The 15,233-nt window shown below is 50.0% G+C and overlaps 1 protein-coding gene across 1 annotated transcript in view; it reads right to left on the bottom strand.

Moving 5' to 3' along the window:
• COL23A1 (collagen type XXIII alpha 1 chain) overlaps positions 1–15,233 on the bottom strand; it is a 358,005-nt gene that overhangs the window by 70,102 nt on the left and 272,670 nt on the right. Inside the window, exon 3 of the mRNA XM_082622686.1 lies at positions 525–569. Coding sequence (XP_082478812.1) covers positions 525–569 — 45 coding nt within the window. The remainder of the gene's footprint in view (positions 1–524; positions 570–15,233) is intronic.

The raw sequence follows: 15,233 nt of genomic DNA, 5'->3' as shown, positions 1-15,233 counted from the left end.
AGAGTGCATTTTGGGTGGAATGAAGGTGGCAGGAGGTCGGCTGGCGGCGAGTACAGGTGAGTCTGCAGGTTGCATGGAAGGTATGGAAAGGATCTTCTCCTGGTGCCTCTGCCAAGGGAAGGACAGGCCATGTCAGAGGAGGGATGGGGACACACAGGAGAACCATCTTGTGTTGAGGGACCCACAGTAGTGAGTCCCGCAAAGACAAGAGGCCGTTTCAGAGTGGGAGACCAGGGATTAAAGTTTCTGAGGCTGATAATGAGATTTGGGGGGTGGCCAAGGGCATAGAGGGGACTGTCACTGAAATTGTAACACTGGAATGGTGTCAAGAAGCCAAGAAAGGTAGCACTGGGCACTGCAGCTCTGGGGGCAGTGGCTGGAATTGGAGGGGATACAAAGACCTGGCTCAGGACCAAAGGTCGTGAGTTATGGGGTGGTGTGAGGATTGGCACCTCCAGCCAGGTCCCAGGTCAAGGGCAGACTTCCAGGCCTAGGTTTAGTAACTAAGAAAACCTGGGACTCACCGGGATCGCCTCTTCTTCCAGGCTTGCCGCGCCGTCCAGGGGGGCCTAGACAGGAAAACAAGGACGGACTCATTAAGAAGGGAAGCCAGTGAGCTTGGGCACAGCCTGCCTGCTGCCAGCACCACCACGTCACCACCCCCCAACCCACACCCATAACAGCAGCCTGGGGGCAGCCTGCTCACCACCTTGCTGGCTGGGGGAGGCGAGGGGAGTGGAGAGAAAGCTCCATCTCCTGCTCCTCCCTCCCCCCTGCTCCTCTGGATCCTCCCCTGTTGGCTGCATTCTCATCCCTCACTCATTTATTTAGTTATTCAATTATCTGTTCATTATTTCATTCCCAAGTCAAAAAGGTTTACTACCTAGAAACTCTTGAGGCAGAAGAGTTTCCCACTGAGAAACTTCAGACTTTCAAGAAAAATAAGGCTGAGGGTGGGAGTTATCTTACAAAAGCCCGGACAAATGTTTTTTAATATTCACTAAAATAAAACAACAGAGACAATGCACCACATAAAGACACTATCATGGCATCTCAAATGTTTAAACTCGGTGGTAACAGGCTCTATCCTATCCATCTACTTCCTTCCTTTGCTCACTAGACCTTTTGGCACCTCTCTCCCCTCCCCCACAGCTCCAGGGAGCCGCTTATAAATTTCTTGTGATTTACTGCACATAATGTTCACTCCAAGGCACATTCTTTTCGGTATCCAGTCTCATCCACACGTTTCTGCACTTTCTGAAGCTGATGCAGATCATCTGCCCTTCGGCCCACGTCAGCCCCCGAGACCTGAGTGACTGCGATGCTGAAGAGGAAGAGGTCATGGAACCCAGAACCTGGTGGCAACAGGGCCCAGAGCACAGCTCCCCTGGCCTGGGAGTGGAGGGCTGAGGCCTCAGCCGGCGCCGCTCCTGGAGCCCTGCTGCAAACCTTCCTGACGCTCCCTTGCCTTCTCTCTGCCTCCGTTTTCACTCCCCGTTAGTCTAACTACCCCTGATTCTTCCTCCTGTTTTCCTTCTCTGTGCAGAAGTTTTAAAGTTTGATGTAGTCCAATTTGTCTATTTTTGCTTTTGTTACCTTTTTGCACGTTGAGTTAATTTTAACCTTTTAACCTTTTGAGCTAATTTTTGTATATGGTATAAGGTAAGGGCCCAATTTCATTCTTGTGCATGTGGGTATCCAGTTTTCTCAACTGCATTTGTTGAAGAGACTATCTTTTCCCCATCGTGTAGCCGTGGCGCCTTTGTCTAAAATCATTTGACCATAGAAGTGATGTACCCCTGAGTTCTGGGAGTAGAAATTCATGCCAGTTACATAGCCCTTGACTTTTCCCGAGACTAGACAGAGACCTTGAGTTTTATGCTGGAATGGCTCAGGGCTGGGTTGATTAGCGAGGCTGAGATTCTGGCACCCCCATAACAGACAATAGCTCCTCACACCAGTGTAACAGCTTATGAAGAGCCTCCAGGTCAGTGATCTCAGCCAAGGCCTGCCTGAAACACCTGCAGTGCATGGACAACTGCCTTCAACGCCTCCATGTGGGTGTCTCACCAACATCTCAGACCCCTCACGGCTAAACATGCATCCTGCTCTCCTCCCAGCTCCTTCATGGGGCTGACAGCGCCTGGAAACCTCGTGAGGCTGGCCGGTGTTTGGCCCGTTCTATGCAGACACATCTGTTTTCAGGGTGAGCGAGGGTGTGGGAAGAGGGACCCCAGTGGTACACCCAGCATCATGCTCCTTTGGTTGTAGGAGAGAAGAGGCCCAGCTTTCACTCACAAGGTCCAGCAAACTGGTCCCTGGATTCTGTGCTCTCACCAGGCTATAAAAATCCTGTGCTTGGCTCAGCAAGGTCGCTCACTCACCCTGGGCCTCAGGCTGACGTATGGGACATGGCAGGAAAGGGGCCCAAGAGTGGGAGAGTAAGCCAGGCTCTTCCTGGATCTGAAAGCTAAAGCAGCACCATGGTTTTCTAATGGTCATTACTGGGTACGACTGTAGAATTCTCCACCTGGGAAACTCAAGCCAGATGAAGACATTTACTGCCGCTGAGGTGACTGAACTAATGGCTTTTTCTGGGTGGGTCTCCTGGGTGGCATGGTTAGGCAGAAGGCCCAATGAGGAAGGTGCTAGCAAGTGGGCAGCTGCCCAGGCAGGATGAGGTGCCCTGTCTCCCAGGGCCTTTGGGGGAAGCTCCCAGCAGGCCTGGACTGGGTGGGGGTCCTGGGGGCTGCTGAGTGCACAGGGCCTGTGGGGCTGTAGCCCTGGCAGGCTGGACAGGACTCCCAACTGAAAGGGCCTAAGTAAAGGAGACTGAGGCTCATGAACTCTCTGCGGGCCAATTCAAACCAGATCCTGGAGGCCTCTGTGTGAACAGCTCACAAACTGACAACTGGTCAACCCACTCTTCTAAGACTCATACTCATTCAACTGTCTCCAAGATAATTCTATTGAGAGGCAACATGTCCAAACCCAAAATCATCTCCCAGTTCTCCGTGTGCTCCCGACAGCGTTCTCTTCTCTCCTAGGTGTAGGTATGATCAGTACCCACAGAGCCAAGCCAGAAACCACCTGGGAGCTGTCTGAGGCATCCTCTTGCCCACACTTAACTGAGATCCCTTCCTCCTTGGCATCAGGCAAAGGCTGCCCCCACGCTTAGCCTCTTCCACCCACCCTTCCTGCTGTGACTTGTTTGTCCTCCTCCTAACAGAAGGTAGTCCACTGCAGTGTGCAGTCTGCATCTTGTGCAGCCTAAGGTTCCTCCTTACCATTTCTTGGCAATCTCTTTAAAAGACTGTCAAATCTAACAAGATCCATGGCTTAGAAGAGATGCAAGATTGTCTAATTTGATGGGCAAAGCTGTTGAGATGAGGGATACTATCTCTCCTTTCTCCCTACGACAGGTGATAGAGGTGGTGAGCTCTGCCAGGCTTGATCAAATAGAGGCCCTGGGAGCGGGGAATGCCAGAGCTGAGTCCCATGCTGACCACTAGGCTCCCTGTCTGCTGCTTTTGCAAACAGAGAGGCCTTGCACACACGAGGCCTGGATTGTGGAACCTGTAGTGGGGAAGGCAGGAAGGATGGCCTTTCATGAGTTTCTAGATTGTCAGGTGCTGAGGGCCGGCCATGGGCAGCAGCCCTGGTTCAGCATCTACTAGGTGCCAGGCCAGCTACTCATCCAGCAAATATGAACTTGGAACCCTTTGTGCTCCAGGTCTCCTGTGGCTCATCCAAGGAGCTCATCTATTCCCTGCTCAGCCCTCTGAAGAAGATGCTGGTATGCCCTGTATAGAGGGGAACTCTGAGGCTACGTGAGGTGAAAAGATTTGCCTAAGGTCACACAGCTGGCGCCTTGGAGAGCCCTTCATCATGTCTGTGACTCTTAAGGCGCAAGGGCAGTTGTGCCAGATACGTCGAACCCCCAGGCAGGCAGCCTTGACAATGGAAGGGGTGGCCACCCTGGGGCGAGCAGCAGGGCAGATGGGTTGTGGCCCTCTGGCATCTGGGCCAGGCCTGCAGCAGATTGATCTGGGCTCCCAGGGACAGCCTGGCCAGCTGGCTGCAGCTCAGATGTTCTCCGAACAAGCGAAACCAGGCTCCTGGCCCAGCAGTTTGCCTCAGAGCTTTCCGCTTCTTGGTTTTCTTCTTTTCCTTCCTTTCTACAGTGGCAGAATGTTTCCCACTTCTGGCACAGACTCAGACATTCAGGCTGCCCTGGAAGGCGCCTGGGAGTCTGTCTTGATCGACCTGCTGATGTATAGATGGAGAAACTCAGGTCTTGCCCAAGGATGCTGCTATTAAAACGGTCCCCGGCTGGAGAGTCTCCAGGTGACAAAGACCAGCTCAGGCTGTTCTCACCTCTGTGTGACCCACACGGCTCTGGGTCGGGGGCTGGCCGCCATGGGGACGCTGGTGTTTCGCAATGGGTGCTGCCAGGGTGGCACCTGCAAAGTTTCCTTCCGGAGGCTTTGAGCAACAGATACCAACAGGCGATGCTGGTGCAGAAGGGGAAAAGACATGACTGAAAGGAAGCTGTTTAACCTGGAGCAAGTTCCTCAGCCTCTCTGAGCTTTGGGTTCCCAATCCGTGAGGATAAAACTTTAGGGGTGATGGCAACTACACCTGCCTTGCAGAACTGTTAAACAGACAAGCTGGCAGCAGACACACCAGGCTGGGGGCACAAAAGAGGGGCCTATTTGGGACCCCAAGAATTAACCGGCTGCAGGGGCCTCTGGGCCATTAGAATCTGGGGACTTGATGTACATTGGTTACGTGCTTCCCAAGGTGGGACACAGGGCAGCTATATTTCAGTATAGCTCAAGTATCGTAAGTGGGCAGGGTTTGAGTCCAGAGGCTGGCTAAGCCCTCATTACACCCTGACCTTGAACCCACAGGGGCAGAGATAGTCTGGAGCTTTTCCAGGTCCCTAATCACGGTCTGTCTGTGGACCTAGGGATCAGGATGCACGGGCTGAGTGGTCTGGGAATGAGATTTCTCAAAGAAATCCTGAGGTTTCAGGCATAGCATGGGCTGGAGAGGGCTCCAGCTCGCTGCTAAATGACTCTGCTTGTGACAGCCATCTGCACATGAAGTAACTCCAGGGAGGATGATGCTTTTCTCAAGCACTGTTCAAGGCCAGACAAACTGGAACCAGTTCTAACTGATAAAAATCTCATCTCTGGTTGGGCTGGAGCACTCATGTCACTGACCAACTCCAAAGGGGGCCTGAACGCCAACAGGCTCCAGGGAGGCCTGAGCAGTGAGGACCTGGTTCTCGCAGTGGTGGTCTCCCACAATCCTTCCCAGCACCTCCCTCCCTCGAGGATACCTCCTTCAGCAACGCTTCCTTTATTGCTGTCCTCTCACAACCCTGGGGCCAACCGGGGGACAGCCTGCCCAGGCCCCTCCCTCTCCCTCTTCCCCTGGCTCCAACAGTCACTCAGCAACCCACCCCCTCCACGCCCAAACCCCAGGCCCTGCTCCTCCCTCCTGACAGCCCCTAAGGGCAGAAGCTTTTTTTTTTTTTTTTTTTTTTTGCGGTACGCGGGCCTCTCACTCTTGTGGCCTCTCCCGTTGTGGAGCACAGGCTCCGGACGCGCAGGCTCAGTGGCCATGGCTCACGGGCCCAGCTGCTCCGCGGCATGTGGGATCCTCCCGGACCGGGGCACGAAGCCGTGTCCCCTGCATCGGCAGGCGGACTCTCAACCACTGCGCCACCAGGGAAGCCCTGCTTTTTTTTCTTTTCTTTTTTTTTTTTTGAGATATGCGGGCCTCTCACTGTTGTGGCCTCTCCCGTTGTGGAGCACAGGCTCCGGACAGGCAGGCTCAGCAGGGCAGGAGCTTTTGTGCAATTTATCTAATTGAATCTATACTCAGTTCTGAAAAATGCTTTAAACCCTCTCCACTCTTTTTTCTCTAAAGATTGGGGAAACTGAGGCTCAGAGAAGTCAAGAAAGGCTCCCAGATGCAACAGCAAAAGGTGGAAGAAACCCAAATGTCCATCGATGGTGAATGGATAAACAAAATGTGTTACAATATATATGTGCAATGGAATATTATTCAGTCTTAAAAAGGAAGGAAATTCTGACACAGGCTACAACATGGATGAACTGTGATGACATTATGCTGAGTGAAATAAGCCCGTCACAAAAGGAAAAATACTGTATGATTCCACTTATATGAGGTTCCTGGAGTAGTCAAATTCATAGAGACAGAAAGAAGAATGGTGGCTGCCAGGGGCTGGGGGTGAGAAGAATGGGGAATTAGTGTTTAACAGGGACAGAATTTTAGTTTTGCAAGATGAAAAATGTCCTGTAGATGGATGCCGGCGATGGTTACATAATGATGTGGAGGTACTTTGTACCACTGAATGATATACTTAAACATGGTTAAAATGGTAAATTTCATTATGTGTATTTTACCACAATTTAAAAGAAAAGAAAAGAAATGCTCCCAGTGTTCTCAGCTACCAAGGTCGGCCTGGTGGAGACCATGGTGATGTTATTGGCAGTGTGGCTATAACAACGCCACTGAGTATCTACTGAAAGCCTGGAACTGTGTGGTCATAGAGGACAGTGGTGTCCCCCAAGGTACACAGCAAGGAGATGGCAGAACAGGGATTTGCACTTAGGTCTGTGTGACTCCAGGGCCCATCCTCTAAAGTCCTTAGCTACTGTGATTAAGGCCATCCCCGAATGTGTCCACAGCCTCTGAGTCCTTCAGACCTGGCCCTTCTGGAGGGTCCTTTATCTGACCCTCTTCCCAGGACTCCAGGAAGGGAGTTTGGGGTCAGGTGGTTCTGAATCCCCCAGACCTTCAGCCTGGTGCTCCCTAAGGAGTCTGTGTCCCCAGGGCCATTGTAGGGGTGTGCCTTGAGCAGAGGAGGCAGAGGAAGTCCCTGGATTTGAGATTCCATGACCAGATCATTAAAACATCTCCCCAGATCATTTTGTTTTACAAGTTTCAGATGGACCTCGGAGTCGGAAACTCCCATCTGGGAGTTTCACCATGCTCATTTCCAGCCTGGCCTAACAAAGCCCTCTGTCGCTCGGAGGAGGGAGGCAGTGCAGCCTGTGGACGCCTCTGGGAGGGCCTGGGGGACATGGCACCCCTGGAGGGGACACTGACAGCATAAGAGGCTGGCCAGCTGGCAGGCAGCTTGGGCTCCAGTGGGGGTCATGTTGTCATCCAGGAATTAAAATCACAGTCTCTTGCGCAGCAAATACAGCTCATTCTGAAGGCGTTTAGGTCCCGCAGGCTCGTCCTCCACCACCCGCCACGCTGACGGGAGCCCAGTGGCACGGAGCCTTGCCGCCAGTTGCAAGGTCCTGAATCAGTCTGGAGAAGCAATGCCACAGGCTGCTGCGGTCGTAAGGCAAGTGTCTGTTGGGAGCTAGGATGGTTATCCAGGCCCGTGCAGACCCCTACTGCCCAATGGCCAGACCTGGAGAGCCTGCTTGAACACTGTGCCATTCAGTGACCACATGAACAGAGCCCATCTCAGGGGACAGGGCCGGTGGATTGTCCCACCCTCACATCCACAAAGGGCCTCAGATATGGACGCTGATGTTCCCTCCAAAGGAGCGGACAGTTCTGGATAGCCACTGGAGCCCCCCAACAGTGTTCAAGAAAAACAAGAGGTAGGTAGTACCATTTATTGAATGCTTATACTTGGCACTGATCTTGATTCCAGGGTACTAACTCATATATTCTTCACATCAAATCTTGGAGGAAGGCTACTATTATGATCTCCATCTCATAGATGGAGAAACTGAGGCACAAAGAGATTGACCCTCTGAGGTCATACAGCTGGTGTGGGTGGGGCCGTGCAGTGAGACCCTGAGCCCTGGCATCCCAGCCCTGCCATCAGCCTCTTGCATAAGAAGATGCTTGTGAAGGTGGGCGGGTAGAATAGTCCACAATTTTTATAACCACTTCTTGGCATTTGTTATTATTATTATTTTTAAATACACTGCAAACCACACAAAATGGAAGGGGCCCAGAGGTGGCTCTTAGAATTCTGTGAATTAAACATTGAAATAAAAGGCCACATGCTGCCAGCACTGGAGCAGACTCTGGCCAGCTTTTGGCATGTCCTCCTTACACCATCTGAAATGCCTGTTGTTTGTGGGCTGGTTCGTCTCCTGAGTCGGGAACAGCTTTAAAAAGGCTTTTTAGAAATGAAATTGAGCTATTTGTAATGAGGTGGATAGACCTAGAGTCTGTCATACAGAGTGAAGTAAGTCAGAAAGAGAAAGACAAATACTGTATGCTAACACATATATATGGAATTTAAGAAAAAAAAAATGTCATGAAGAACATAGGGGTAAGACAGGAATAAAGACACAGACCTACTAGAGAATGGACTTGAGGATATGGGGAGGGGGAAGGGTAAGCTGTGACAAAGTGAAAGAGCGGCATGGACATATATACACTACCAAACGTGAGGTAGATAGCTAGTGGGAAGCAGCCGCATAGCACAGGGAGATCAGCTCGGTACTTTGTGACCGCCTGGAGGGGTGGGATAGGGAGGGTGGGAGGGAGACGCAAAAGGGAGGGGATATGGAAACATATGTATATGTATAACTGATTAAATTTGTTATAAAGCAAAAAAATAAAATAAAATAAATTAAAAAAAAAAAAAGGCTTTTTAAATGGGTTCACGGAGTCCAGACCCATTACTCCTACTGGTGGCACACCAGACCCAAGAGCCACCTCCTAAGGGTCCCAAGGGTCCCAGTGGGAGGGGCTCAGAAGTGGGGGGTGCAGCGGGCCTGGGGGGAGGTGGGGTGGCTGACATGTGCTGAGCCTGTTCGGGCCATGTGCTGGGTGCTTTTATTGTCTCTTTAATCCTGCTGGTAAACTCTGAGATGTGGATATAATTGATCCACTCACAGAAAAGAAACTGAGGCCCAAGGTGAGGTGAACTGTTCAAGTCAGAGCTACTAAGGACCAGGAGTTGGGCCTGGGTCTGCCAGAGCTCTTGCTGGCACCAGCACTACCCTCCTAAGCATCTCCTTTTTGGGGAAACGGACCATGGTGTAGGCACCAGAGCTAAACATAAAATGTCTCATCCAGAGGACCTGGAGAGAAGCAGAACACAGGTGGAGGGAACTAGGGTTGGTACATGGTTTCTGGATCAGAGCGATAGGCCTCACGGAAGGGCTTTCAGTAAAGGGCTTCTGTGTCTTACAGTGGAGATTTCAAAAGACTACTTGAAGGGGCCCTTTTGAGTGACAGGTGGGTAAGTCATGTGGACCCATGCTGGGGCAGCCCAGTAACAGGCCCCTTTTTGGACTTGGCAGAGCTGCCTCCCACAGCCCTTGGCTCAGGCTGCTGAAGGGAGGGCTGAGCAAACCTGCGTGAAGAGTGAAAAGCCCCTCAGAGGGATGGAGAGAGACCATGGCCCTTCTCTTCCATGGGGCTCAAGGCCATGAGTACATCTCTGAGGGGTGAAGAGGCCGTGCCTGACTGGCCAGCTGGCCTGGATTGGAAGGGGCGAGTGGGAAGGTCCAGAAAGGGGAGAAGGACTTTCTTGGGCTCTCAAAGGGTGAAGGCAGAGTCATGTTAACCTGAATGTGGAAGGAGCTGGTGCCCTGGCTAAGAAAGGTATTACACACAAAGAAACTGTGGCTCCTGACTGCTGGTTCCTGTGCAGGTGGCGACTGTATCCAGGGCACAGGCTGTGAGGAGTTGGTGTTGGGTGGTCAGTGGTGGGGCGGACAGCTTGGGGCAGATCTGTGGGGCTTAGTCAGACCCAGATCGGTGCTAGTGTGAATTGACTTCTCACCAGAGCCTATCATCTCCTGGGATCCTGTTTCCTGTTGGAAAACAGCCTCCAGAGAAGTGCACAGAAACCAGCACACCCCAAAGACACCAAATTCCTCAGCTCTCCATTCACCCCAAAGCCTTAATCCCTGACACATGGGCCAATGTATCCCCTCGAACTTAATGAAGGTCAGGATGTATTGCTTTCAGCGAATGAAAAGCTTTTATGGGTTGGCCAAAAAGTTCCTTTGGTTTTTAAGTGAAAATAAAAGACACATTTTTCATTTTCACCAAGAACTTTATTGAACGACGTATTCACCGTTTTGTTCCAGTACCTTTTGCCATTTTTCAGGCAACTTCATAATTCCATCTTCCCAAAACTTTTTTATCTTTTTGAGCAAAGAACTATTCCAGGTGCCTTTTAAAGTCTTCCAGGGAATTGAAAATTTTTCCATTAAGAGAATTTTTTTTTTTTCGGCTGCATTGGGTCTTCATTGCTGTGCGTGGGCTTTTCTCTAGTTGCGGCGAGCAGGGGCTACTCTTCGTTGCGGTCTGTGGGCTTCTCATTGCGGTGGCTTCTCTTGTTGCAGAGCACGGGTTCTAGGCATGCAGGCTTCAGTAGTTGTGGCTTGTGGGCTTAGTTGCTCCGCAGCATGTGGGATCTTCCTGGACCAGGGATCGAACCCACGTCCCCTGTATTGGCAGGCGGATTCTCAACCACCACCAGGAAGTCTAAGAAAATTTTGTAAAGACCAAAATGAATGGAAATCCGAAGGTGCAACGTCTGGTGAATACGGCAATGAATCAGAACTTCCCAGCCAAGCTGTAACAGTTTTTGCCTGGTCATCAAAGAAACATGCGGTCTTACCTAGAGGGGTGGGATAGGGAGGGTGGGAGGGAGACGTAAGAGGAAGGAGATATGGGGATATATGTATATGTATAGCTGATTCACTTTGTTATAAAGCAGAAACTAACACACCATTGTCAAGCAATTATACTCCAATAAAGATGTTAAAAAAAAAAAAAGAAACACGCGGTCTTGCGTTATCCTGATGGAAGATTATGTGTTTTCTATTGACACTTTTCATTGAGTGTTGCTTTCAGTTGGTCTAGTTAGGAGCAGTACCTGGTGGAATTAATCGTTTGGAAGGAGCTCATAATAGAGGACTCCCTTCCAATCCCACCATATACACAACACCACCTTCTTTGGATGAAGACCTTTATTTGGTGTGGTTGGTTCATTTCACTTGCCCCACGATCTCTTCCGTTCCACATTATTGTACAGTATCCACTTTTCATCGCCCGTCACAATTTGTTTTAAAAATGGAATGTTTTCATTACGTTTAAGTAGAGAATCGCATGTGGAAATACGCTCAAGAGGTTTTTTTTTTGGCTTAACTTATGTGGAACCCAAACATCAAAGTGACTGACACAACCAAGCTGGTGCAAATGATTTTCAGCACTTGATTTGGTTATTTTGAGTATGTTGGCTCTCTCCCACATGATGTAACGTTGATTGTTCTCAGTTAATGTCTCAATTTGATAGCTATCAACTTCAACTTCAACTGGTCTACCCGACCGTGGAGCATCGTCCAGCGAGAAATTTCCAGCACGAAACTTTGCAAACCACTTTTGCCATGTTCCCTCAGTCACAGCGTCTTCTCCATACACTGCACAAATCTTTTTTTTGCATTCCAGTTGCATTTTTACCTTTCTTGAAATAATAAAGCATAATATGCCGAAAATGTTGCTTTTTTCTTCCATCTTCAATATTAAAATGGCTACACAAAAATTCACCAATTTTGATGTTTTTTAAAAAATGCACCGATATGACAGCTGTCACAATACAATCTAACAAAATTGTTTTGAATGAAGTTAAAGACAACTAAGCACTGCTGGCTAGAGCCATCTTACGGAAAAAACAGAGCGAAATTTTGGCCAACCCAAATATTTTATTTTTTTAAGCTTAAAAGCCCTTCATGTGAGCTTTGATTTCCATGAGAATTCCTCTTAACCTACATGTTAAAAGTCCAGTCAGAAGGTCCTAGAAAAGAGCAAGTGAAACCTTCAGAGCATGGCCAGCATGCTGGTGGACATGGACTTAGGAAGTGACCCTCAGGGAAAAGCTGGCCACTCAGCTTATCCCACCCCCTCCAAGGCAACTTGACCCTAAGGGTGCTGGACCCAGGCCTCCCACTCCTGCGGACAGGAGAACAGAGCTCTCCTGAGGGAAGGGCATGCCAGCCCCCAGCAGGGCCTAGGGTGCTTTCACTTCCACATCCAGGAAATAAGGGAAGCAAGTGGGCACTAGGGTGACCAACTATCCCAGTGTGCTCAGGACTGAGGGGTTTCCTGGGCCTTTTGGTGCTAAAACTGGGACAGTCCCAGGCAAACCAGATGGTTGGTCACTTCAGTGGGCAGCCTGTGAGGAAGGAGGCTCCACACACTGCCCCGTCTCCCACTGCTCCCCCACTCCCCACCTATACCCCCTGCCACACGGCCTTCCTTCTGCTTCTCAATCCAGCCAGGCCGGTCCTAGCTCAGGGCCTTTGCACCAGCTGTTCCGTCTGTCCTGGGGCTCTCCTCACATGGCTGGGGCTATTCTGCATGGCGGACTCTTTGTTGAGCTTCCTGGACACCTTCACTGATCACCCTCTCCGGCATGTTTTCTTGTTTTATTTTCTTCCAGTCACTTATCTCTAGCAAAATTACCTGGTTTATTTATTTTATTTGCTTTTTAGTGTTTATGGTTTCTCTCTCCTCACTGGGATGTCAGCTCCCTGAGGATAGGGCTCCTGTGTGCTGGTTCATGGCTATCGACTGATAGTCAATAGTGACACATGGGTTGGTGCTAAACAAATGGTCAGAGCATGAATGAACTCTGTTTTGGTGGTGGGAGGGCACCAAGGTGTCACTGATGAGGTACCTGCTGCCATCACCTGCTGGCACCTCACATAATTCTCGCAGCAGACCCATGAGGCAGGGACACCAGCATCCCTGTTACAGAGTGGGAGAGGGGCTGCCCAAGGTCAAGTGGCCCCGCAGCTCAGGCTCCTCTGCTGCCCGCTGACAGGACTTTAAGTTCTCAGGAAGCTGCTCCAGCTTCACTGACCACACACCCCAGAGCAGCCAAGAGGCTGAGTGGAAAAGTTCTGCGGAGGCCCCTGCTGGGCTGCTCCCAGCATCCTGGCCTGTGAGGCCCCACACAGTTCCCTGCACTATTGACTCACACTCCCAAGGGGCCCGAGTGAGTCACCATTTGTTTTTCTTGACTCCAGGGCCAGGGCAAGGACCACGGCTCCCACTGGAGAGTGTCAGCAGTCAAGAGCTGGGTCTGAGTTCCCCGGCCCGTGTCCAGTGAAGGCAGGCTGCTAGGGGGCGACTCTGCCGTCTTCCTGCTCCTTCCCTAGTAAAGCAGTGCCTCCCTGTCCTTCAGCCACTGGCCCCTTATGGGGGCCTGCGGGTCCCATGGCCCTCCCCGCACACTCAAACGCTGGAGTGTGGGCAGGCCCATGTGCTCCAACATCTGCAGTTCTTTATCCTGGCCCTGGAAGGGTCGGCACACTGTGTCCAGCAGTGTTATGAGCAGCATAATTTTTTTAAACAGCTTTACTGGGATATAATTCACATACCATATGAACCACCCAATAGTTTTTGGTATATTACATTATATTTTTAAAAATGTTAATATTTTTTAAAAATTGTGATAAAATATACATAAAACTTAGCATCTTAACCATTTTGAAGAGTACAGCTCAGGGGACTTCCCTGGTGGCGCAGTGATTAAGAATACGCCTGCCAATGCAGGGACACGGTTTCAATCCCTGGACTGGGAAGATCCCACTTGCTGTGGAGCAACTAAGCCCGTGCACCACAGCTACTGAGCCCATGTGTCACAACTACTGAAGCCCACGTGCCTAGAGCCCGTGCTCTGCAACAAGAGAAGCCACCACAATGAGAAGCCCTCGCACCGCAACGAAGAGTAGCCCCCGCTCGCTACAACTAGAGAAAGCCTGCGCACAACAACGAAGACCCTATGGAGCCAAAAAAAAAAAAAAAAAAAGAGTACAATTCAATGGTGTTAAGTACTTTCACACTGTTGTACAACCATCCCTACCATCCCTACCTCCATAGCTCTTTTCATCTTGTAAAACTGAAACTCCATACCCATGAAACAATAACCCTCTATTCCCCCTCCCCCAGTCCCTGGAAACCACCAGTCTCCTTTCTGTCTCTATGAATTTGCCTACACTAGGTACCTCATATGAGTGGAGTAATACAGTATTTGACCTTTTGTGTCTGGTTTATTTCACTTAGAATAATGTCTTTAAGTTTCACCCATGTTGCAGCTTGGTTATAGACTGAATGTTTGTGTCCTCCCAGAATTCATATATCAAAATCTTAACTCCCAATGTGGCAGTGGTATTAGGAGGTGGGGCCTTTGGAAAGTGATTAGGTCATGAGGGTGAAGCCATCATGAATGGGATTAGTGCCCTTATAAAAGAGACCCTAGGGAGCTTCCTCATCCCTTCTGCCATGTGAAGATACAAGAAGATGGCCATCTATGAACAGAAGTGGGCTCTCACCAGATACCACATTTGTCAGTGCCTTGATCTTGGACTTCCCAGCTTCCAACACTGTGAGAAATAAATATTTGCTGTTTAAGGCACTCAGTCCATGGTATTTTTGTCATAGCAGCCTGAATAGACAAAAGCAAGCATGGAGAAGGACTTCATTCCTTTTTATGGCTGAATATTCTTCCATTGTTCACCCATTTTGTTTATCCATTCATCTGGTGATGGACACTTGGGCTGTTTCCACCTACCCTGATGCTTCAGTGAACACTGATGTACAAGTATCTCTTTGAGTCCCTCCTTACAATTCTTTTGGGTATATATCTAGGAGTACAATTGCTGGGTCACATGGTAACTCTGTTTAGCTGGGCAGCATTTTTCATTTCTAGCAGAAAAGAGGCTTGTCCTGGGCTTGGTGTTCCTGTTCATTCCTGGTCCCCTTGGGAGAAGACAGCCCTCCTCTCCCTCTCTGTCTTTCTGGGATCATAGGCCATGCCCTACCAGGCTGTCTTCCCGAGCAGCTGTGGAAGGGTATAAAACTCAAAAGACTGATTTCATCCCCTGTACCTTTGTAAACAAGACAGACAGGGTCCCTACCATCACAAAGCCTGTTTTCTAAAGAAGAAGGATCGTATTTGTGTTTTAGAAATTCTGCTTTCACTAGTATGGCCTGGAGCAAGCCAATTCCTGCCTTGTCTGTCTCCTCACCTTTGGACTGGAGATAGTGACCCCAGTTCCTAAGGTCCTTTGAGATAACACATGACATTTAACCTCTCAGACCCTCAGTTTCCTAGGCCCCAAATGGGGATTTGAATACCCAATCCTCAGTCTGTCACTCAGGTAGTCATTCCCGAAACATCCACTGGAGGCCCT

This window comes from Mesoplodon mirus (genome assembly GCF_964341445.2).
Source record: "Mesoplodon mirus genome assembly, chromosome: 5".
Lineage (NCBI taxonomy): Eukaryota > Metazoa > Chordata > Mammalia > Artiodactyla > Ziphiidae > Mesoplodon > Mesoplodon mirus.
Note: the sequence above shows the minus strand (reverse complement) of the source record. Positions and strands in the feature narration are given on the sequence as shown.